General features: G+C 31.5%; 3 protein-coding genes across 3 annotated transcripts; 2 read left to right on the top strand and 1 right to left on the bottom strand.

Moving 5' to 3' along the window:
- The first annotated feature begins 1979 nt into the window (after positions 1–1979).
- Positions 1980–5058, top strand: LOC132753909 (uncharacterized). The gene is made up of 7 exons (XM_060744460.1): positions 1980–2251; positions 2550–2564; positions 2945–3035; positions 3425–3515; positions 3822–3861; positions 4367–4454; positions 4965–5058. The coding sequence occupies exons 1-7, from the start codon at positions 2191–2193 to the stop codon at positions 5056–5058; spliced, it is 480 nt and encodes a 159-aa protein (XP_060600443.1). The 5' UTR covers positions 1980–2190.
- Positions 5059–8183: 3125 nt separating this feature from the next.
- On the top strand, positions 8184–11784 carry LOC132753905 (uncharacterized). The gene is made up of 6 exons (XM_060744457.1): positions 8184–8393; positions 8683–8709; positions 8932–9022; positions 10196–10299; positions 10779–10869; positions 11332–11784. The coding sequence occupies exons 1-6, from the start codon at positions 8321–8323 to the stop codon at positions 11447–11449; spliced, it is 504 nt and encodes a 167-aa protein (XP_060600440.1). The 5' UTR covers positions 8184–8320; the 3' UTR covers positions 11450–11784.
- A 7419-nt stretch (positions 11785–19203) lies between these two features.
- On the bottom strand, positions 19204–23917 carry LOC132753906 (carbonic anhydrase 1-like). The gene is made up of 6 exons (XM_060744458.1): positions 23770–23917; positions 23497–23526; positions 23107–23277; positions 22111–22256; positions 19692–19854; positions 19204–19412 (listed from the first exon to the last, which is right to left on the bottom strand). The coding sequence occupies exons 1-6, from the start codon at positions 23837–23839 to the stop codon at positions 19219–19221; spliced, it is 774 nt and encodes a 257-aa protein (XP_060600441.1). The 5' UTR covers positions 23840–23917; the 3' UTR covers positions 19204–19218.
- Positions 23918–24982: the final 1065 nt, after the last annotated feature.

Raw genomic sequence — 24982 nt, 5'->3', positions numbered from 1 at the left:
ATTAGATAAGCTATAGAAAGAGTATCGTAACACGAGGCTATCTGATTTGTACAAGGAGGCGTATTAATCAGATTGCCAAGTGTTTTGATGTTCTTTCTCTTTTGTATCATAGTCAAACATGAAAACGCGTTCCCTTTTGTCACAGTATGAAACCCCAGAAAAAGATACCTATGAACGAGCATCTGAATATGATATTTCTGTCGATTTCCCTTTTTCTGCCGTCACAATAAGTAAACCCCACCAAAAATGTGCCAATCAATGGACATGCCCTGAAATGCGGGTAACTGATACCTACACTCCAGTTAACGCAATGTGCATGTATATGTATATAATTTAACTCTGACACTTTTTCAACCGAAAGGTCCCCAAACTATGATACAATAATTGTTTAAGTTTAAAAAAAAATCCAAAATATATATTTACTAAAGTTTAAAAAAAAAATCCAAATATATATTTACTAAAAAGCGAACAATGTAGATCTTGACCAGTTGGCACTACTTGAATTGGTTGCTACACAGTATTGAAATATTAAGGCACATATGCCTAAGAAACGGATATTTTTTCTGCCTTCAAAAAGGACACCTATGAGTTGTACAACGTTTAAAAAATGGTTATAGAGCATGTTAGATGCTTTTTACTTGGAGGACGTATCGCCAAATGTGAAATTATTTGTCATATAGATTTTTATAGATTTTATAGATTTTATTCAAGTAAATTCCAGAAGGTCATAGACCCATGAGGACAATATATTCACAAGTAATCAACATATTAACATAAAATGAATACATGCATAAAGAAATCAGCAGTTAAGTACATGATAAATATTTAACATTATTATCTGATACAATTCATCCGAAGTAAATGTTAGCATACAAATATTTTATTTCTATATAAAGCAATGCACATTATTATAAATTTTCTTAATACAATAACATGTGATAATTTTATATATTCACTAGCACAAATAGAATAGTAGCAAAATGTGTGATCGTCGTATCTAAGTATAATTTCGGTAACTACTACCAGCTGAGCTTGTCAAAATATAATAATTCAGGAGTCTCTATAAAATCAATCCGTAGATCCTAGTTACCTCTATCTTGACGTTCGAAAGTATCAAGATAAAGTGTGAAAGATCCATAGAAAACATATTACAAAGTATACTCAATATCAAAAATTTAAAATGATTTTATGTGAAGGAAAATGAAGTCTTGTTACAAAAACGAAACACAAGACTTCTGATATCAAATATGATGATCGTTAAATACAAAACGGTTTGATAGTTAATTAATAAACCTTTGTATGTGAGATTCAAATAATAACAATGATTAATGCATGATACAATTCATGTCTGAATATTAAAAAGTATGCTTGTTCTTATTTCGAAAGCTTTATTGACAAAAATACTCAGATTTCTTATTATTTTCAAATTCTCAGAATTAAATAGCTCTGTTAATTTTAACATATTTGGACGTCGCCAATAATAACAAGATATACACTTCTTTCGTATGAGATTATACATTGCACATTCTAAAACAAAATGATATTCATCTTCTATGACATTGCAATTATAACATATTCTTTCATTCAAAGGAGTGCATGTAGGTTTCGTCCATCTTCCCATTTCAATAAGTATTGTCATATAAGTAGCAAAATATGACCAAAGTAGTATTTTGACTTCCATATTAAATACTAAACCACTATAGCTGTAAAAAGCAATAAAGGTTCAGGTAAATGGCTTATTAGCAATTGTTTTTGTAAACTATAACATGACAACAAATAAAAAGCTTTTGGAAAATTAAAAAAAAATGAAAGCATTTTCGGACATAATGGTCTTTAAATTACTTATATGGAAAAAAAACATACACATTTATGTTCTTATAATACAGCCAATAACTTTTAATGGTTGACATGCCCTGGATATGAACAACTATTTTTATAACAAATGCTACCGATCTTGAATTGTGGGACATTTCAAAAAAGTACTTAAAGTCCCATCAATCGCATATATCTATATTTGATACATCATTAGTTCTTTCTTTTTACAAACCTTAATAATTGGGGTAAATATCGTATATTTTCAGGATAAATCTCCAGTTAATGCAACTTATGTGTAATAATTCCCACAAGCTGTTTCGTGTCTTATGTTAACAGAATTATTCAGGTTTATTCAGGTTTATAATTCATATAGATATGGATCTAAAAACTGTTATTCTTGTCTTTGTTTTGGCACTTAACTATAAAATCATAGCAGGTATATATTTCATACAATTTTATCATACATTTTTATAATTTTTTTATATTCTATCCAAATATTATGCGCTTATTTAATCAATTCAAGTATACAAATCTAGCTACAAATAAACACAGTTTCTTGATTTAACGTATTAAAAAGATGAGATTACTTACATGCAAACATAATTTTGTTGAAAGCTTAACATTTGCCAACAGAGTAAATGATAAAAAAAACCATTGAGCATTTTAATAAAATGTGCATTAATTTTGAAAGGTAGAATTGCACTTTACATTTGAAATGTTTTATTTGCTTACAGGCCAAGAAGTACCGGGTATGTATACATTTTGTATCTTCAAATCCAACATTATTGTGTAATTGGTGTTTTTGCAAGTGTATCATTCGAAACTACATATTTATATATGATTCTTTGTTACATTAAGTAAGAATACCATGTCATTAAAAGTATTAAAATTAAATCATATCAAATTTAATGAACCCAATGCTAAAATTGTACATTTAGGATTACACTATAAACAGTACAGATAATATTGTTACTTATACAAGTTGCTGAAGGGATGTACAGAAAAATATAGCCCGAATGAGATAAATATAACCCAAAGCGCAAGCCGAGGGCTTATGGTTACATTAGCAAGGCTATATTTAATGATATATCAATTAATGTTCCAATTTTATTATAAATTTTGTTTACAGAATGGTGCCGCCGACGTAGTCCACGGTTAAACTGCTTTGTTAACCCGTGTGACGTCATGAAATGTCCTGCGTTCCCAAACGCGGTGTGTCTGTAAGTGTTGTATATTTATTGCATTTATGACAAAATAATAGTATACAATAGTCACACTATCTAATGCGTAAAGAGAACATAACGTTTACCTGCCTCTTTCTCTGATTTTTTAAGTCTAGGCACATACGGGTGATTTTTATTAAAGATTTCCGAGTTATTAACAAAAAAGAAACATTAGCTTAATTCTTGCTAAATGTTGAATATTGGAATGTGCTATTATTTGCCATTTACAAAGCATACTTTTCCTTAACAAAGCTTGCAGGTTTTTATCACGCACATTTTTGTAATATGACATGCTCTTATGGCGTCATATTTGTTCTTCCTTTAATGTTAATTAACCCATTCATTAGATACAGTAGATTCGAATCTAAACTGGCATCCTTTTACAGAAATGATAATCCATGTGAACCAGCGTGTAAAGGTAATTTCTACATAGAGGGTAGACCAACGCTGTCCAAAAGAGAATGCAAAGGGAAAAAGGTAGTAATAACTAATGACTTCTTTCTAACACAATTATTTTGCCACGTGTTAACATATAGTTAACATAACAAAAACTTTTTTAGCAAAGAGAATAACGTATTTATTTGAATAAAGAATACTATTTACATGATTAGTTGTAAACGTTTTTTGTGCTTAAATGATACCAAATGTAGCATTTATTATAAGTATACTTTGATGTTAAGCGCTTTTGCATAATGTCTGAAAATCGGTGTCAACTCTTCTTTTAAAGTATGGATAAGAAAGAAATCATTGTTTTTAAATTTTGATTCTTTTTGTTTTCAATAGAGGAGAAAGGTGAAGATTCCGCGTAAGTATGAAAATATAAGTACATTTGTATGTAAACACACAAAAAAGAAAAAGAAACTGTACATGTATTAAAGGAACTCAACAGAGGTACAATAGCCTACAAAAATATAATTTGAACTTCTTAGATAAATCTGCTTGGGCACTTAAAACAGAAAGAAGCGAATGGTATGAAAGTTTAAACACCAGTTTTTGGCTTAGTCATTCGTCAAATGGAACATTAATATCTAAAACAGATTTACAGTCCCGTCATGTCATGAAACCTCAGTCGGGTCCCTTTAATGTATATATTATATAACTATTTGATATAAAGAACTCAAACAAGAAGTTATAACGTATGATAATATTGGATTTTCTATTCAATGAAAACTAGTACTTAATTTTAAAAGTATATGCAGATTTATATGGTATTCTAAAGCAATAGGAAATAGTTGGCTTTTGCTAAAAATGCTAACAAACCAAAATCTTTTTTTCTCTCTTGTATATTTCAAGTGATTATTTAGAAAATACTAACTTGCTTATTGTAGGATGGTGTCTAAACACCAAGCCAAGGGTTTGTAAAGAGAATCCCTGTAAGATTAAGAAATGCCCGGCTTATCCACGTGCCGTTTGCCTGTAAGTATGGCAAAACAAGAATTTGCAAGAAAATATGCACTGAGCACTTTGAACAATTATATATTAACGCCTAGTTGAAACTTTAACTCCCAAATGATATATCGTAGAAGGAATTTTATTAAAACAAATGGTACATAATTTTTTCAAAATTACAATGTAGGATATACAACACAAGTGTTTTTAGATCAGAATATCATTTTGTTTTCAGATTGTGACCAAAGTTAATTTCAAGTGACATTTGTCTTTACTTAGAGTTCAACTGATGTATTTAATTCTGACATCTTATTCATTTGAATCAACTTACTAGTATATCTTTTAAGTTACTGGTATATCATAGGCTTATCATGGTTGCTATTTTTACACTAATTAAGGGCTTCAAATCACACGCACGAGTACTTGCAGTATTTCATCATTAATCTTCCTGAATCCTTCTGTATTTAAATAGGACTTTATCCTAGCGCTTTACATTTTAGTTCTCAGCAACATTTTGAATATCTATATTTTATACAGAAACAGTGATCCGTGTGAGCCATACTGTGTTGGGGAATATTACCTGGGACGTCGTCTGCTGTCAACGGACGAATGTGTTGGAGCTGAAGATTAAGATCTGAAGTTATCAAAATTCATATATACTTTTCTGTCTCTTTTTGTAAAGTGTCAACTTCTTACGAGTGTTATGGATAAAACTACATGTACTTTACAACGGCAATAAAATTATCTGAATTAGCTTTATTTTAATTTTCACAAACGATAGATAAATGATAGGAATATGCTTTCTTGCATAGCAAACTGGCGTTTTCGTGTGTTTTACCCATGCCGGAAAATTCATCTGGCATGGGGGTGCCAGATAAGTCGCGTGCTGTACAATGGCATGCTTAAGCCTAGGTCACAAATAAGAAAATGCCGCCGGGCGGCGTCTGTTTCTCCAAAAAATCGCAATATCGGCCAGCGTCCGTCCGGCGGCAGTGACTATCGGACGGCAGCAGCTGAAAATTTTGCTCATCGGGCGGGCGCATTCGAGTTTTAAGTAATACTTAAAAGCTAACGGCGGCCGGACGATAATTTTGGGGGTCACTGAGTATAAATATCATCGAGCGGACATCGTTCGGTCGCCGGGCGGCGACCGGGCGATGATTCTTTTGATCGGGCGATTTTTTGTTCTGCTAAAACAGCGTCCGATTTAAAAGGCGTCCGGGCGGACATCGGCCGGGCCCCGCCCGGTGCCTGAATAGAGCTAAGTAGTCAAACGATTATCGCCCGGTACCCGGACGATTCATGTACAGGCACCGGGCGGTCATCGTTTTGTCATCCGGCGACCGGGCTGCTTGTGTTTGTTGTAATTTCAGCTTGAAAAAGTTGTAAATGCCTCAAAAATATATTAGTGAATTTCTTTTGAATACTAGTAAACACGAATTTTTCCTTCAATGTCCATGCGAATGTCTGATTGATTTTTGCCTTCTACGGCCTCGATACTGGCCGTTGGTGACTCGTTGTCAACAACACGGACCAACTCCTTGGCCTTCCACTTGGCTTTGGCAGCTGACTTCTTTGCTGGGATAATTACAACTGGCTGATTTATCTAGGATGTCATTCAATGTAAAGTCATTGTCGCCCGGCGCCCGCGCGGCAACCGTCCGATTCACTTTTAAATCGCACAGGCGCCGTACGGACATCGGGAAGTGACCGCCCGATCCGTTCAATTCTTTCTGTAAAATCCACTCGGCAAAAATCGCCCGACGACTGTTTCATTCATGACCACGCAAGGTATCAGATTTAAAATCGCCCGGCGTCCACGACATCAAAAAATCTGCCGATTTTATAAAAATCGTTTAATCGGACGGCGCCTGTTTTATTTGTGACCTAGGCATAAGGTTGACGTCATTTTACCGTTATAAATAGGGTTGCAATTTAATACGCTGTTGTAAGAAAATAGTTACGGCTGTAATGATAATGAGTTGAAAATTAAGATAAAGAATTTAAAATTCTGCCGAACCGCAACATATGACAGATATTATTAATACTCATTAGCGAAAGAAAGTGTGCACTTGGTTACTTTCTGTAAATTTACTTGAGCAAAACAGTGGGAAATTTGGTATCAAAATTTTCAGAAAGGTAACAAGGCTTTCAATATACATGACCTTTGTAGCTGCGAAATCTCTAAGCAAACATATATCGTTTGCAAAGTAAAAAGGTGGACAGTGACACATTCACAGGACAACTGCATCGATAACTTATATAATTATCATAGCAAATTTATAAACATGTTCAAAGGTTTATTTATCTTCTTGTCTTTGGCAACAACGGAAACCACCATTCAGGGGGTCAGATATAACATAAATTCAGTTCATTTGAAATGTATATATCCTGAAACATGAAGTCAAATTACAACAGTAGTATTTATACTTAGTTAAATTAATGATGACAGACAATCTTCAATGAATAAATGATTATCAATGTTGGAGCAGCATGGTGGTTCCCTTATTCCAGAATACACTGGCATATTTTTGCAAGCATTATTACAATAACAACTTAATTTTGTTGTAAAATTTATTACGTACCATCTTACATTTATCATCATTTAAACTGTACTGATGCCAGGAGAGAAATAAGAGGTTCAAGTTGGTATGATATGTAGCAAAAGAAAAATATGAATAAATAGCAGGGGGATTTTACAGATGTATTTTTTGACTAGGTGAATATTTGTATAAATGTGTTTCTACGCAGCTGAGAAAGCACGCAAATTACTACTAAAAACTAGTTTGAACTAGTTTGTATAAAAGAGAAGCACAATTGTATCGTTAAATAATTGTACGTATTCTACTATGCCACGGATGATAAAAGTCCGTCTTCCAACTCATTGTGGCATATTTTGTGAAAGATTTAGCAAAAATATATACATGGTCTATTTATGCAACATTGTGCTCAGTATTTACTTTAATCAAACAAATTAAAAACATAAATATTAGAAGTTTCAACACATACATTGGTTATAGTTCACATTGATAGGTTCATTTTGACGAGCAGTTAACTGTTTAGTGCATTACCGTCATCCGTTTGTTCATGATGAATCGTTATCAATTAAAGGGATTCCATTGAGATTTTTTTACATGATATATGAGACTGAAATTAATTTTTCGAGATCATTATCTGTTTCTTGTACATTTGCTGACTCCATTTTTCAAGAATAATTATTCTTATTGTGAAAAAAATGACTAAAAAATAAAAAAAGTAGTGTAACGCTTTTCATTTAAATCTGACTAAGAATGGCACAGAATACGATTTTAATTTATTTCTGAGATTATATCCTAATTGTCTTTTGCACATCTTTCTGTTTAACGTTCCTTAGCAGATCTATGTAAGAAATTCTAATTTTATGTTTTAGGCTTTTGGACCTCAGTGGAGTTCCTTTAAGCATATTTGTTGTGGTGATTCAATATTACAGAACATTTAAAATAAATAAACAACATAACAACAGAGTAAGAAATAAACAAAAATAAAACAAACTTGACATGCTTGTGAATTGGATTTCATATACTTCAGCATGCCAAATTATACGTTTCATATTGCACTTAAAACAACAAACTATCTTAATATTTTGAAAAAATTGTGCCAAGAAAAAACAACAAGTAAAACAGAAAACATGTGATGTTTATTTTTACTTCTCCTCTTGTAACAAATTTTATCTATAAAATTGAGGCTTTCTTGGCATGAGTGTGAGAAAATTTAGCATTTGCTGACAGGTTAAGTGTTTTGTATTCTTGGCAAGATTTTTCTCTACCTCGCATTTTTATCAGACTCGTTTTACTAACATTCAACAACTCATTTCACTGAAATTTCAAGAGAAGGAACCAGGAGTAAACTATTTGATGGATTTTAAAATTGTTGCCCTGATTTTATTGGGGTGTATAATAGCATCCAGTGCTCAAGGTTACCACTATGGTGAGTAACAATTGCAATTTCAAAACTTAATTTGTCTTTTATACAGTGTAATTATTGTTTGTAAATGTTTCTGTTGTTGTAATATTTTTTTTTCTGTTTTATTTATCATTATTATTAAAATAACGTAGACTGCTAAACATTTACAAAAAAGAGGATAATTTATAAATAGAAATAAGGAAATATATCAAAAAAATAAATAAGATAAATAAAAAATAAATAATAAAACAGGAAACTCCGTAAATTAAACGGAATTGAGGTTATTTTATCACACTTTTTTAACCATTTTCAGGAAGAAATAGACCCCGCCACAGGCCAGGTAATAAGATATAAGTTCCTTTCTTATTATATGTTTACATTACTTGAATATTATCCAATTAATTTCATTTTGTTGCACACTTTTTATAATAACGTAATGCTAAAGCTATTTTACAAAATATATCAAACTTACATATATATTTTTAAAATTTACTGACAAACAATACAATAAAAGCTGAAATATCTTTTTAGTATGACTTAAACATATGCTAATTTTTTGTAGCTCGGTGTGCACAACCAAATGCCATTCGCTGTTTAAGAAACCCTTGTAGTACTCCGAATGGATGTCCGAACTATCCCGACGCTGTGTGTGTGTAAGTAGCTGTAATTATTTGAATATTTGGATACATGTTTTCGAATCTATAAAAGGCATTTCAAAAACACTGAATTCCAAGAAGGATACAAGAACTTAAATATTGATTAAAATACTGTTGAAGAGAATTAGCGTTCATACAGTGCTGACGTATAAAATATCCAAGTACTTTAAGCGTACAATGCCTTTGTCAGGGGTGTTTTACATGAAATACAGGAATATTTACCCAGCAAATCATAAAATTCCTTTACATGTGTATTTTGAAGAAGCAAAAGGTAAAACGTTTATATACTTGTAGACATAACGGAGGCTATACTGTGACGTCATCAATCAATTAACATTGATGAGTTTGTATATTTCTTCCCCCAAAAGCATTGCTCGTTGTCAAAGTTTGTTCTTCATGTTGGCATGAAAATATTCAATATTTTTGGTCAAATGGCAAGATAAGTCATGAGTTGTGCCGAGTTGCACGTTTTTTTTGTAACTGTTTAACATTTGTAACACAAAAAGTAAGAAATATTACATCATTTCTATACAGCACTTTTCAATATTTCCTCCTTTTAAAGGTCCATTATGCTCCAGAAATGCTTCAGAAGATTGTATAATTTTGTGTACTTTCAGTTTCCAAAATGTTACAAACGGCCAATTTCCCGAACCATTTTTGCTTCTGTTGCTTTTTGGCAATTATTTCAGTAGTAGTGATTTAGTAACTTGTATGGAAGTCAAAGTACTACTTTGTTTACATTTTACTACTTATATGACAAATAATTTCACATTTAGCGGCGTTGCATTTTTTTGCGATAACAAGCACCCAACATGCTCTAAAACCATTATTTAAACGTTATAAAACACATGCTTGTCCTTTCTTAAGACGTAAAAATGTATTCATTTCTTAGGCATAATGTGCCTTTTAAACAATGTGACCAATCATGACAATTTGTACCTAGCTGACTAACGAACAATTAGGTTAAAACACAAGATAGGTATGTTAAGATAACAAACAACAATAATGTTTTAAGAGAAACAGTAAAAAGAGTATTGGTTGATATAACGAGCAGATGCGAAAACTAGAAGATGATATCATATAATCGTGTTTTTTAACTACGATGCTTAATCTTGTTTAATCTTGTTAACAACATATATTGATATGCGATTGCATATGTTTCTTTTTAAGTAATGATGATCCGTGCAACCCCTACTGTGTTGGGCACTATTACACCGGAGAACAACGGCAACTGTCTCAGGAGGAATGTCATGGCAACGTCGACCCAAACGATGGTAATGTGCATTTAACATATTTAAAAGTTTCCTAGCAGAACAGTTAGTAAATTGAATTTTCTTTTCAAATGCATCAAAGTTTATTTATACTGAAAAGGGTATGAGTAAAAATACACGTAGATGTGTATTTCTAAACATCTTACTTTTTTACCCGGGGCAATAGTAAAGTGTAATTATTTAATATTTTGAAAAAAAGTGCTAAAGTTAAGAATTTGTACGCGGCAAATATAACTATTGGATAAAACCGACATGATCAATTTATTTTGTTTGTTATAGAAACTGTTTACTTCATTAAGTGACTGCATTAACGCAAACGCTTCTTTATTATGCAGCATTGCTTCATGTGTTGACCGTGTTTACAAATTTGGCGAAAATTTACTTAAGGCAGTTATTGAGACTGGTGTTCAAATGACACATCCAACAATTATCTATATGAATTACTTTATATGAATTATTTTATGATATTGACTTGTTTACAGGCGAATGTCCCGAGGGAAGTCCGACATTACGTTGTTTAGTTAATCCATGTAGTGTAATGAGATGCCGTGCCTTTCCACAAGCAGAATGCAGGTAATTTACATACCTTCATCTTAGTGCAATCATATTAAATTTAGAGGGACTTAATCCGTTACTGCACTAAGGTGACGATACTCCTAAATGTGTGACATGATCATCATAAAAGGATTTAACCGCCAAGATTTCTTTCACATTTAATTAAGTTTTAATCAAATTGTAGGCCAAATGAAAATATTACGAGCTTAAAGTGGTTTAAATCGGCCACTCTCTTTGTAAAACTATTTTGAGTTTAAACAAAATTTGATTGTCATAAAAATGTATTTACTTATATAAAATAATTATCATAGGATATACATGTAGAAGATTCAATAAAATATTTAGAATACTGAAAACTGTTTAAGAAACTGTGTCACAAACATATTTTATGGCGTGCTTGCTTAAATTGTTTGAAAACAGCTGCGCATCGTGTTTATTTATATGACTTCACGTTCATGTAATGCCATACTTTTCTTTCAGGAATGATAACGCCTGTGAACCAAGCTGTGTTGGTCATTTTTACGACGGTGATAGACAACTCAGCCGACGTGAATGTCGTCGCGGATACAGACGAAGAAATAGGATACGTACACTGTAAAAACTGGAGTGCTACTTTACACCAAAAAATGGAGGGAGCTCCAGCTGCCGCCCAGTTTGCTGTTTACTTGTACCTAGAACATGCCCCAGGGAAAAAAACTGACTTTCATATTCACCTTAGCAGTCAAAAGAGTTTTCTTTCTTGCAAACACCAAATTCTAAAACAAGACTCCTTGTGTTCAAACTGTTGCTATGCATATTTTCACACAATCTGACAAATTAAAAAATAATATGTCTTCTCTGCAGATTCTTCCGACTTTTTATATCAATTTCGATTTGAAAATACTTGTACTAATAATGGTATTGAAATAAAATACGTATTTGATATCAATCTTATATCTCGAACTCTTTTCTCTTTATAAATATCTTTATTTTTGTCAGTAATGACGCATCAAATATTCTATTATATGTTTTAATTTATTGGTATTGATTTGAACAGAGAAATCCACTTATTTTTAACTTCTTACTTTGAATTCTACCAGATTGCATCTTTAAATCAAATTATAAAAGTTAATAAAATACATTGTTATTTTCCGTTGTTGTTGTATTTTGTTGTTGTATTTTGCTGTTGTTTTTTATTTTGAGCGAATTATTTAATGTTATATACAATACTGTTAAATGGATGATTTTATACAACTGTATTGAATATTTCGATCATCTTTCTTAATGAAAGAATAAAATCTTTTTAGCCATATTGGTGCAGAAATTTGCATGCAAAATTGAAATGTAAGTCCTGAAAATTTAAAAAATAGATGGACCAATGGTAAGATATTATTTGTCATTGATCTTTGGAGACCGGCGGAGTTTTGAAATGTTGAAAAACTAAAAAAAGAATAACAAGATAATATATAATACGAAAAGGCTGAATTGATTTTGACCACACTCTGTTTATGACATGTTCTAATTAAATACAAAAAGTTTCAAGACCAGTAACAACACCATTGGATTGAGCTATTGAATGTTGAAAATTATGGTACATGTACTCCGAGAAAATAAAATGTAACAATATACACATGGAAATAAGTTAAGTTCATCCGGATCGAAATTTAAAATTGGTTGTGATTGTCATGAGATGACGACTTAATTGGGCTAAAATAAATAGCGATACCAATTTAGTAACCATAAACCCGTAAATTTAAGAGTTTAGTTTATTCTTAACCAAATTATTGAAGCATAAGCAAATGTGTTGTTTTTTACCAAAAATGTAAGTGTTTATAAGTATGGTGTTGGAGCGTTTACAAAACATTTACTGGTGGATATTTTTGGTAAATGTTGACGATTACGTAACCTAAAATGACATTATGTAGCCAAATTTTTAATAACGTGTGTAACCGCCACGTGCCCGGATGATAGCCTCAACCCTTCTCCTCATACTACCAGTAAGGCGTCTAATGCGATTTTGAGGTAAATTTTGCCATTCTTGGTGCAGAGCTTGTTCCAGTTGTTGCAGGTTGACTACAGGTGGTTTGTACCATTGCCCAAATAAAATCTAAAATTTCAGTTGTGGTCATTTCAAAATTGAGGCAAAATGCCGGTTGCGCTAAACTTATTTCCAGGTGTATATAAATTTCATGGGCGTTTAAGGACATTTTACGACCAATCCTACGGCAAATATATATTTTTAGATATGGATGTCTCTCGACAGTAAATAATAAAAGAAAGCAGAAATACTTATAAGGAAATTCCCATAAGAAGTCTTTATATAAGTTAATGTCCATAACATCATATTGTTAATATAAAATATTAACAGATCCTTGACTAATTTATAATTAAAACGGATATGTAAAGCTATACAGAATAAGTGATGGATGGAAGAGGCGACTCTTAACGTGTTGACTATGTAAAATTTAGTGTCTCAGGATTATCAAGTCATTCGGCGGGAAACGTTATTTTCCTAGTATTTAGTTGTTTATAGAATAAATACGGTATCTGTTTCTTTAAATCCTGTTGCAAAGTTTTTATTTAATTGCTTTAAAAGTTTTAGTTTTTCACCGGAATGACAAATCAGATTATGCAATACAAATGCATCAAACAGCTGTAAAGTTTTAATTTCAGACATAATATTTGATCAACTTTCAACAAATAATTTAAAAAATACATATTTCCGATTCATTTACACATTTTTCTAATAATAGTAATAATAAAAATAATAATTGTAAAACGTTATTTAATGATGCCATAAACCAATGATGCCATAGACCGTTCATTATTTGATTTTATTCTTTTTTTCTTTTAATTTTACTTTAAGTTACACAGAAGTTCAGACTAACCATAAGCATGTTCACAGTAGACTTATCTTTGTCAATTTTCCTATGCATATCAACATTTTAGTCTCAACACAGCTACTAAGTTGGATTTTATCTCGCACCAACACAGCAAAGGTCATGTGGCGACTTGTCAGCTTTATTGCCGGAGGAAAACTTCGGATGCTCCTTCGTGCATTATTTCAGACACAAACAAGCACCTGAGTAGAACCACCGGCGTCCAATAAGCCAGCTTGACAACTTCTTCAGATGAACGAATCCCAAGTCTTTGACGGGGAATCGAACCCACAGCGTTGAGGGGTTCACAACTTACTAATCTATCCGCCACAGACGCCCCGTCTCAGTACAGCAGCATGGACTTTTATTATATTTGGTTGTTATATTTGGGATAAAGCAACAAACATAGTATAATTTATTTCCTTTTCTTTATTAGATATTGATTGATAGCGGATCAAAGCTATATTTTAAGCAACGAAAATGTGCAAAATTTCAATCAAAATTAATAATAGGAATAAGTGCAACGTCCTTATGAAATCAAAACCACCAATCATTGTATTGAACTACATTAATCTAATGAAAAATAAGATTTATTTACATATTTTAGTACATTTAAAACATGATCAATGTTACATAGTTCAATAAAGATAAATAATAATTTAATGTATGTATCGGTATACTTGACAACTTTGATTTTTATTGTTTTATACCTAATTTATTCGTTATTTTTATCGACATTACTCTTATCAAAGTATATTACATCAGAATGTATGTGCTATAAATCGTCTTTTTATGTCGTTTATGACCGACATTTCAACCTCGGAAATGAAATTAACCTAGGCTTGCCAATGTCGATCAATGACTTAATCGTATTTTCATGAATAATTATATAAAATTTAGTTAATATAAAAATATAATATCACATAAATTAGAAGGTAAGTCAATTCTATCATTTTTGAACTAGATTAAGATTGCTTTAAATAGACATAGATAATATAAAAAAATATAATAAAAAAGAACCAAATCAGCAATCTGTGTCAAATATACATGTACATGCATCAGAATCACTCGTCTGTTTACCATTTTATTTCTCAGAAACGCTTTTTTGATCGTTAAAGCTGCGTTTTATAAAATTCATACGACTAGAAATACCGACATTTTGTTAATAAAATGCGTTTCATATCGAATCCCGCTCTTATGTTGGTATCCAGACAACCAAAATGTTTTATAAGCATAAAAATGAAACTCCATTGTGGCGAAACCAGAGGCGCTAATTAATATTGTTTGCATGAGAAACTCCCCACTCGGGTCATCCCTACAATAAACAAACATGGCTATACGTAGCTGCAATGATTTTGTAACGTTGTCGAAAAGGATACAATATCGGCAGAATTCAAATAAGTGTTAGAAAGGGGATTTAATTGAATACTTAGTTTGAAATCATCCGTATGCTAATGAAAACATGTACCTAGTTTTTTTGCCAACATGAATGAAGATATAGTTCTGAAAAGAGATAATTGGTTTTAATTTTACTTTCTTTTGATGTGATGATGTGTCAAAATACTTCTTTTAGTAAACATTTTTGGTATATGCAGAGGGAATATAAGGACAAAAAATGATTCATTTATTGACCAGTAACAGTAGGCTCTGCACTAAGCATTGCGATTCTGCTGGAATGTTCAGTTAGCCGAGCAACTCAGCAGGGAATTTGCAAATAAAGTGTAAAATTGATGCTTTGCTAGAAAACTAATCTGGTTGAGCAGCTTAGCAGGGCATTTCAAAATAAGGTGTAAAATCGATGCTCTGCTAGAAAACTAATCTGGTTGAGCAGCTGAGCAGGGCATTTCAAAATAAGGTGTAAAATCGATGCTCTGCTAGAAAACTAATCTGGTTGAGCAGCTGAGCAGGGCGTTTCAAAATAAGGTGTAAAATCGATGCTCTGCTAGAAAACTAATCTGGTTGAGCAGCTGAGCAGGGCATTTCAAAATAAGGTGTAAAATTGATGCTCTGCTAGAAAACTAATCTGGTTGAGCAGCTGAGCAGGGCATTTCAAAATAAGGTGTAAAATTGATGCTCTGCTAGAAAACTAATCTGGTTGAGCAGCTGAGCAGGGCATTTCAAAATAAGGTGTAAAATTAATGTTCTGCTAGAAAACTAATCTGGTTGAGCAGCTGAGCAGGGCATTTCAAAATAAGGTGTAAAATTGATGCTCTGCTAGAAAACTAATCTGGTTGAGCAGCTGAGCAGGGGCATTTCAAAATAAGGTGTAAAATTGATGCTCTGCTAGAAGACTAATCTGGTTGAGCAGCTGAGCAGGGCGTTTCAAAATAAGGTGTAAAATCGATGCTCTGCTAGAAAACTAATCTGGTTGAGCAGCTGAGCAGGGCATTTCAAAATAAGGTGTAAAATTGATGCTCTGCTAGAAAACTAATCTGGTTGAGCAGCTGAGCAGGGCGTTTCAAAATAAGGTGTAAAATCGATGCTCTGCTAGAAAAACTAATCTGGTTGAGCAGCTGAGCAGGGCATTTCAAAATAAGGTGTAAAATTGATGCTCTGCTAGAAAACTAATCTGGTTGAGCAGCTGAGCAGGGCGTTTCAAAATAAGGTGTAAAATTGATGCTCTGCTTGAATGTTCCTCAGTCTGCAACAACACAGGAAAATCCAAAATGAAATGTTAAATAAATGTTCTGCTGGAGTGTTCAACTACCTAAGCAAGTCATGGCATTCCAAAGTAAATCGTAAGATCGATGTTCTGTTCAACTTAAGAGAAAAACTTACTTTAATAGAAAGATTTGTAACTGGAATGAACTGTATCTATTTCGAACTGTTTCCACATTTCCTTGTTTATATAATCTTGGATCTTGTATATGATATCTTACGCTATATTTCCATTTCTTTCTTTCTTGCTTTCCTAATTGTTGTTATGTTACAACAAATCTTAACTCAAATCGTACATTACATGCATGCTTCATAAATATGAACATAAATAACATTAATAAACAACTGAAAACTAATGTAATATGTAAATATAAAACTCTTTTAATGTTTAAATATTTTTATTATTTTTTTATTTAATTCTAATATAAAATTTATTTAAAGGAAAAAAAATTTTTTTAAAAAAAATTTTTTTAAAGATATATTTAAAAATTTTTGGAAATTAAAAACCAAAAGCCCCAAACAAAAACCCCACATTAATTTTCCAAAAAAATTTAATTTTTGGGATTTTTTTTTCTTTTTTTGGGTTTTAACGTTAAAAGTTTCTTCTTTAAAAAAAAAAAACCATAAAACAAAATTTTAATTTGGGGCCGCGTCAGACAAAAAAGAAAATTTTTAAGGGGGTTTTCCCCGACCACCCAATGGCCCAAAGACCACCCGGCGCATCCCGCGAAAGGTCTTTTTCAGGACCCAAATGCTTTGGGCTTCCCAAAAACTCTATTAAAGAAGAAAAAATTTGTTTAGCGAAAAAAAGCAGGGTTTCCTGATCAAAACTCCCGGGGGTTTTGCGCAGGGGGTTTTTGGATCCGGGCGGGTCCCAAACGAAACTTTTGGTTTTTTTGTCGTGACGGGGGCCTCATTTTTTTAAGCTAGAAAAATTTGTTTTGGGGAATCCTCCTCTTTTATAGCAAAAACTTTCTTTAAATTAAACTCTTCCATTCAATGGAAAAAGCTGGTCTATATTGTTAAACCCAAGGGGTTTTCCCGCCCCGTTTTCCCTTAAAAATTAAAAAAAAAAATTTTTGGTTTATTTGCCCAAGAAAAAATTTTACAGTTTTCAAATAATAAAAATTATAGTTTAAGGGAATGATTAGAATTTTATTTAAAAATTTAGTCTATACCCTTTTTTTTTTTACCTTTGTTGACCCCACAGTAAATTTTGTTTTTCAATTTTTAAAAAACTCGTGCAAAAACATATAAAACAATTCAATTTACCCAAAATACCAGTAAAAAGATATGAAACATTGTTAAACATAAGGGTTTTTTCTTTGCCAACAAATGTGTTTCCAAATGGTTTTTGAAAACCATTTGTATGATCCGTTTTCCATTTAACCCTGAGATTTTGTTCCACTAGATATGTTTTGGGTCAGTTTATGCCAGTAAATTTGATTTTAAGATTGTAAATCAAATGTGCTGTAATTGTGTTGTTCTTGTTTTTTTTTTTTTTTTTTTTTTTTTTTTTTTTTAATCTCTCAAAATTTTATACAAAAGCGGTTCTGGGCCTACAAGATTTTTTTAAAAACTTGAATTTTCTTTTCCTAAAAACCATGGAAACTACATATATTTATTCCAACCTTCCCCAGAAATGTTGAGGACCAATTGTAACATAAATGTGCCAAAAGTTTGAAAATAATGGTAAAACTTGGGGCCGACAGACTTAAATGGAAAGTGTGTAAAAAACTTTTTAAACCGAATCCTCACGCTCCAGATTGATGTAGTGAAAATTAATTTCTTTCCCCCATCTTTCATGTGTTTGTAAGGGCTTTGTGGGAAAATATTTTTAAACGGGAAAAAATTTTAATAATGAGTTTTTTATTAAAAAATTAAAACAACCAAAAACTTTCCAAACTCTTTTTTTAGGGAAATAATTTAAAAAAACTGGATTTTTGGGAATTAGACCAAAACTTGTTTTTTTTTTTTAATGTCAAGGAAAATTTTTTTGGAGAGAAAATTTTTAAAAAAATTAAATTAAAAAAGTTTCCTTTTTTCCCTTTGCTTTCCCCCAAAGGCATACTCATCCATCTTTGGTTTTAACCCATTCCCCAAAAAAAAAAGTATAAAAAATTCATTTAATAAGAAATGTTTTTTTTAAAAAAAAAATTATTAAATACCTTTCCCAGGGAGTTTTTTAAAAACCGGGCTGATCCAAAATTAATTTTGTAAAATACTTTCGAAACTTTATTCAGGCTACTTATTAAGGGTTAAAGAACTTCTTGTTCTTTTCTGTCGCTTGTGCAAGATTTTTTGAATGCATTTTAATAAGATTCAAGGCTCGTTATGCCCCAGGAATGCTTTAAGTTCTATTTCTCAAAAGCATTTATATTTTTGGTGTCATGTTATAGTTGTCTATAGTTACTCAATGACCGAACACCTAAAATTTCTTTTGTTTGTGTTGCATTTTGGCAAAAAGTACAGCCACAATTATCTTGTATTTTGTGCTGCAGTCAAAATTCAATTTGTTTTACATTTTGCTACTTTTATGACAAAGAATGTTACCATTCATCATTTCTTTCTTCAGGTGATAACCATCTAACATGCTCTAGCGCATAATTCAAACGTAATAAAAAACAATGTTTGCTCTTTCTAAAGAAGAAAAAATATTCTGAGCTATAACGTGCCCTAAAATTTCAACACATTTCTTAGTTTGCAAATCATAAAACACAACAATTGCGTTTCAAATTTTGAAAGTTTACTCTGAATAATACATATTGCTATTTTTTTATCATATAAAAATTTATGACATTGAGAATTCTTGACAACAAATTATGTGACATTGAAATTTCTTGACAACCTATTAAATAAGGAAAAAAGTATTCGTGTTTACCTGCCTCTCTGAGATATATTGCCTTTCCTTGAACACAGTCCAGATAACACTTTCATAACAGTTTGGTGTTGTTAGTGACCCTCTATACCTGAAATACTTCTCCGGCGAATTGGGTAAAAATTCAACCAATGGTATATATTGAATGTCTACCTTATTCTTCAAGTCTGGAATTCAAACCAATAAAAACTCTTTTAGAAGATTTAAGAAGATTTAAGGCAATCTCTTGTTGTTTTTGTATTTGTTCATGGTTGAAGGCTTAAGTAGAAAAAAGTGAATGCGCAATGTGTCGTCGATCAATAATGAAATACATTTGATACCTAGGAACTGAAAACTGAAATAATTATAAACAGGTAATATTAGACAAGTTATCCGAAGCAAGAAGTATGCCACACCCATATGACTTTTCTTACAAATATTATCACTACGACTATCAAAACACGTACCTGGATCTCTTATTCTAGGAATGGCCTGTACAATCCCTTCCATTACTGGGTTATCAAAGAACGAAACATTAAATAATATTCCCAAAACGACAAGTCCATCAGGCGATTGCGATGCCTCAACATAACTTTTATATTTCTCAACGTTCCAACTAACTATGTGCATCTGAAATGAATTACTTAAACATTGAAAGTCACAAAACATTTTGTTCCTCGAACCCTCCTGATAAGTTATTGTATTTGCAAATGGTTAGTTTTATTTGAGAATTTAGATATCAATATAAACAAAGAAACTGCTTGCAGTTTACATTGTGGCTAGAGTGCACAGATGCGAAGTCTGGCCAGGCTTTATACTGGATGCACAGACAAGTCAATTTCCCTGCTAACGTTCGTTTGATTATTGAAAGTTGGCAAATGTTGCATCCGTCAAGTGATTCATTAGAATGTTCTACATTTTCAAATTTAAACTCTTAAATTTATGTGCGTATCCAATGTTTTTGTTATGTTTGCACAACAATGCACACAACTGAGAACAATAGGACTTTTTATCTATTTACAATCACAGGGGATTCTGTCAAATTATTTCCCACTATATACGATAATATAACAAGGGATACAACTCAAAATTGCTCAATTCATGAAAAAGTAAATACAACGCAGTATACAACAGTTTTTTTCTTCTGATTGTTGGACATTGATGAAAGAATCAATAATTTAAAAAAAATGACTCACTTTGTTACATGCACAAGATATTATTTAAAAAAAACCTTTCATGTTTCATTTTTACACACGTTCGTAAAATTTCGGTTTGTAAAATTACACGTGTAAAACGACATCTTATGCAAACGTATGCTCATATAAGAAAGTTTAATCATGTAATCGGTTAAATATTAATTATCCACCACCATCAATGATGCAATCATTAACTTCTGGTACAAATTATTGTAACAATTTATGTTTGTTTTGATAATTTCTATCCTCGGCTTCCATTTTGATGTTGCCCGTATGTTCCAATGCGTAAATCCAACTTCTGTTAGTAACTGTCAATTTCATTGGCTAATGAATAATAATAATCCGGATAATAACGGCATATAGCCGCGACGAATAGCGGTTTTTTCATCAGCCAATGAAAATACTCGGAACATAAACACACCTGCAAAATGGACGACAACTTGACAGCCAATGTAAATATTGAAATGTTAGCTATTTCCTGCAATGTTACAGGTTTTAATGAAGTGTTTGTAGTAGAACTTGGGTAAAGACTCGTTCATATATTAACTTCTACAATAACTTTGATGGAATACAGGATATTTTATACAGTTTACACGTGTGAATGCATTTTACGAACCCGTGCTGGTAGTGCGAGGCCACGACTTGTATCCCTTGTTTATATTATATATATAGATTTAAGGTATTAGGACCCTAATGGGCACTATCAGGAACTAAAAAAATGACATCATAAGTCAGATGTATACCTTAAAGTACACCTGTATGCAAAATTTAAACAAAGTTTACCGTACGGAAATCAAGTTATGGCCACTTTTCTAAACTCAAGCTAGGATGTTATGAGGGCCCTTTTTTAGAAAGTAAGAACCTTTAAATGGTAAGAAACAAAAAGTACCATTCAGCTAACAATCCAAATAAGCAAAATTATGGTTTCTACTTAAAATTTATGAAATCTGTATAAAAATGTTACCCTATCCCACCCTTTTTTACCACGTGTCTGACCATTTTTCTTCTTAGGGAGCCTAATTTAAAAAATTCTTTAAATTTACCCAAATGAGTGCCTGTTTTCAAAGTTTCCCTACATTTTAAAAAAAGTATATTGCTTGATCTTGTAAAATATGAAATACTTTTACCGACTAGTTTTGATTATATTACACTTTGAAAATATCAGGTACCATATTTATTACTATATTTAGCATAATTTAGCCAATAAATACCTATATAAATTAAAAAATCAAAATTAAAGACTTTTTTCTTTCCAAATGGGACATGAGAGATACTTAAATAATGTTAAAAGAAAAAAAGAAAGAAAGAAAAAAAGTTGACCCTTCTGGGGATTGAACCCATGGCCCTCATTTTCAATGTAGTTAACAGTAGTTCTAGCCTATTTGAATACTCTTCAAAGCGGGGTGCTAATACCTTAATAAAATAATGACAGATTTCCCTGTGTTTACAATGATAATACTTTGGTTGCATCTGTTTGACTTCTTTTATATTATTTTATCAAAATAAACGTCCTGTTTGCAATTAGTTGCTGTATGTTCATAAGTAAAACATCATCAACAGAATATCTTTGATTTATTTTTGTTTTCTTTTTCCCCCACCAGATAGACTTCCAGCTCTCGCAATAGACCATAAAGGCGTCAATTACAGTAAAAATTGTAATCGTTTGGGATTTTAAGATCTTATTAAGTACCTCCATTGATTCAGCCGTCTCGTAAATGGTATGCTCTGCCCCTTGGCCAGCAGAATCTCCCCAATGAAAATGAAACTGTTCTATTTTGTAGGTGTGTCGGAGTCCACCATTGTCGAGTAAGAATATTCCTTGTGTGTCAACTTGAACTAGTTGAAATGAGAACATGTTTAAAGTTCATATTTATTACATAATTAGACAAAGTAGCAAAGAAAGAAAAGAAATTTAAATACTTGAAATAATTTTCTTGATTTCATGTTTAAGGATAATCATAATTGAAACGAAATTAATAAAAGTAAAATTATGGGGTCCTTTGACTTTTCTGTATAAGCGAGTTTTTTTTCGATGTCATTTTCAACAGCAGGAATATCTCATCTGACATCAAGATTGTGCTTGTTATTTCCTGTCAGTGTGCAACATTTGCTGACATTACTTTAAATTTAGAGTTGTTTTACTATGCAAAGTTATCCTGTTGTCTCTCTTTTATGAAGAAAGCTGCAATAATGTGAATTTGTTGAAGCATAGCAAAGTGCATCTGTAAGATGTATTTTGCTTTATGTGTTTGTTTCAATTCTGATTTCATATAAGAATGCAAAGTTTAAGAAAAATCTGCCGACTAATATAAATCAAAGGAAAAGTCTGTTATTTGATATCAAGTTTTACTAGTTTATTTCTAAGAGTAGACATGATTTTTGCACATACTACGAAAAAATTCTTTACATTCATTAAAAAAAGATTACAACTGACGTATCTTATAGAATTTTTCTCTCTATGAAGTAGTCTAAATAATCTTCTTAAAATGTGCGATTCACAGTTATTTTATTTTAGCATTTATATAATATTATTGAGTGTATCTTTGTAACATGTGGTTATATTGCAATTGATATACTAAACCTGTTAAGATAGATATGGTTCTTTCTAATTTTCATTCCTAATTACTTGTACAGATTTGTTAATTATCTTTGACTGATGAATAAAAACAATGCTTTTAAAACGTACTTGATTTCCCGTTGTTTTGTATTGTATATTTGGCATGTGGTGGTGGCGGCTCGTAGATATTGAACGGTGTTAGATATCGATTATAGAAAGTTTCCAGCGGACGAATGTCGACCGGAGATTGAAATGTTCCTGCGCACTTGTCAGGAAATAGTTCTGGCCATTGTTCTGGTCCTATACCATTGTATATATATTTAAAAAAAATGTAGCATAAATGTAAAATGTGAATAAACAAGAATTTAATTTATTCTGCATAAAGATTTAGTAAAATATATAGACAAAATTATTTACAAATTAAACACTATTCTTTTTATACATATGCTCTAATTTAAAATATTAGATAACCTGAATAAAAAATAAAACAAAGGGAAAATAAATACGAAAAGTACTTACCATTAAAATCGCCATATCCCCATTTTATGGCTGAAAAATAATTAATATATGAGTATAAAAATAGCTATTAAACTGGTCTTAATGTAAACACTTCTCTATTTTACATTCTTGCAATCTAGGTCCACTCTAATCTAAAATCCAAGCCAATTACTTGCTTATATGCACCATCACTATTATTTAACATATTTTGATATATTTTAATTAATGCACTTGACATATTCAAAGTATTGTTTTCTTTTAAAAAGAACTATATTCATCATTTTAGAAAATAACCTTTTAACACACGCCCCTGGGTAACAGTAACTATAGCCGACAGAAATACTGATAAATAGATAGGATCCATTCCGTGCGCTATATTACGTTACTTCAGTCGATAGACACCATATCAAAGTAACTATCGTCTTATAATTTTAAAGCATTTTACCTTAAAATGTGCACTTTATCTTTTGATAAATGTTAACTGTCAGTTAATTGGACAATTTATTCCGGTAAATCTAGAAAAGTTTTTACGCAACAATACGCATTTCGCTTTGCAAAAGTGCAGTTTATTTCAATTCTCCATTCAAATTGTTGAATATTTCCGCTATTTAATTTCTGTTAGATATGAATAAGACGCAGTCATTAAAGAAACTATTTCAGTCTTCCTGAATCAACTGTGCATTAATATATCTAAGTCAACAATTAAGATGAAAAGTCTCGAAGTAAAAAATTGTAAATAAACCGATTAATTTTGACACAGAAATCCATCAATTTTTTCTGAAATTGAACCATTAAAAGGACGTAAGAATGTCAAATGATTCTTTTTGTTATCACATAGAAATGCAGAGACATTCATTGAGCAAGGGAATGCCCCTGATTTGAAATTTAAATAATTGTGAAAAGCTTATTGGTTTATCATTGTCATGTTCTAGCAAGTTACATTTATATATTGTAATTAAAAATAAAAAATAACGAAGAATAGGAACAAGGAAAACAATAAGCGCACATAAGTGAAATGTGTGAACAATATTTATATATATCAAAATTTGTTTCTTTCGACTAGAGATAGAAATAACTCATTACATTATAACAGAGTAAAACTTGTTTAAGAAATGTTACATAACTGCACCGTGAACAAGTATAAAACATGACACGCTTGTCAGAATTCTTACTAAAAATAAATTAAGATAATTTGAACTGAAGTAGATTTTTTGCTCTTGTCATTATAACAAATAGCATGCATTGTGAAAGTTGCTCCGTTGTTGACCTCAAATCTTTGTCTAATCACATTATCTTTTATGTCACATGATTGATATATTGCAATAGAATTTCTTAAAAGCCCATTTTTCACAAATACGTTTTTATATGCCTGTATCGTTAGAGCCAGTACATAAACTTAACCAGATTCACTAATATATTGTTTAAGATAAAACAGAAAATCAGTATTAAGAAATAAAGATTGAGTTCAAATGCATGCATATAAAATCAAAGACATAAACTGGAAGAA

The sequence above is a fragment of the Ruditapes philippinarum genome, unplaced genomic scaffold (assembly GCF_026571515.1).
Source record: "Ruditapes philippinarum isolate M1 unplaced genomic scaffold, ASM2657151v2 ctg16137_1_1_1_1, whole genome shotgun sequence".
NCBI classification, from domain to species: Eukaryota; Metazoa; Mollusca; class Bivalvia; order Venerida; family Veneridae; genus Ruditapes; species Ruditapes philippinarum.
This window is presented reverse-complemented; position numbering and strand designations above follow the sequence as displayed.

What these genes read in the sequence shown, in the direction of transcription:
- LOC132753905 (XM_060744457.1), top strand. Translation starts at nt 8,321, where the DNA reads ATGGATTTTAAAATTGTTGCCCTGATTTTATTGGGGTGTATAATAGCA. An exon ending in TAGACCCCGCCACAGGCCAG is followed by an intron (nt 8,710 to 8,931) that starts GTAATAAGATAT and finishes AATTTTTTGTAG; the next exon opens with CTCGGTGTGCACAACCAAAT. An exon ending in TATCCCGACGCTGTGTGTGT is followed by an intron (nt 9,023 to 10,195) that starts GTAAGTAGCTGT and finishes TTTCTTTTTAAG; the next exon opens with TAATGATGATCCGTGCAACC.
- LOC132753906 (XM_060744458.1), bottom strand. Translation starts at nt 23,839, where the DNA reads ATGGATCCTATCTATTTATCAGTATTTCTGTCGGCTATAGTTACTGTT. An exon ending in AGACGGCTGAATCAATGGAG is followed by an intron (nt 19,855 to 22,110) that starts GTACTTAATAAG and finishes AATTCATTTCAG; the next exon opens with ATGCACATAGTTAGTTGGAA. An exon ending in TCCTAGAATAAGAGATCCAG is followed by an intron (nt 19,413 to 19,691) that starts GTACGTGTTTTG and finishes TTTGAATTCCAG; the next exon opens with ACTTGAAGAATAAGGTAGAC.
- LOC132753909 (XM_060744460.1), top strand. Translation starts at nt 2,191, where the DNA reads ATGGATCTAAAAACTGTTATTCTTGTCTTTGTTTTGGCACTTAACTAT. An exon ending in GAGAATGCAAAGGGAAAAAG is followed by an intron (nt 3,516 to 3,821) that starts GTAGTAATAACT and finishes TGTTTTCAATAG; the next exon opens with AGGAGAAAGGTGAAGATTCC. An exon ending in TATCCACGTGCCGTTTGCCT is followed by an intron (nt 4,455 to 4,964) that starts GTAAGTATGGCA and finishes TATTTTATACAG; the next exon opens with AAACAGTGATCCGTGTGAGC.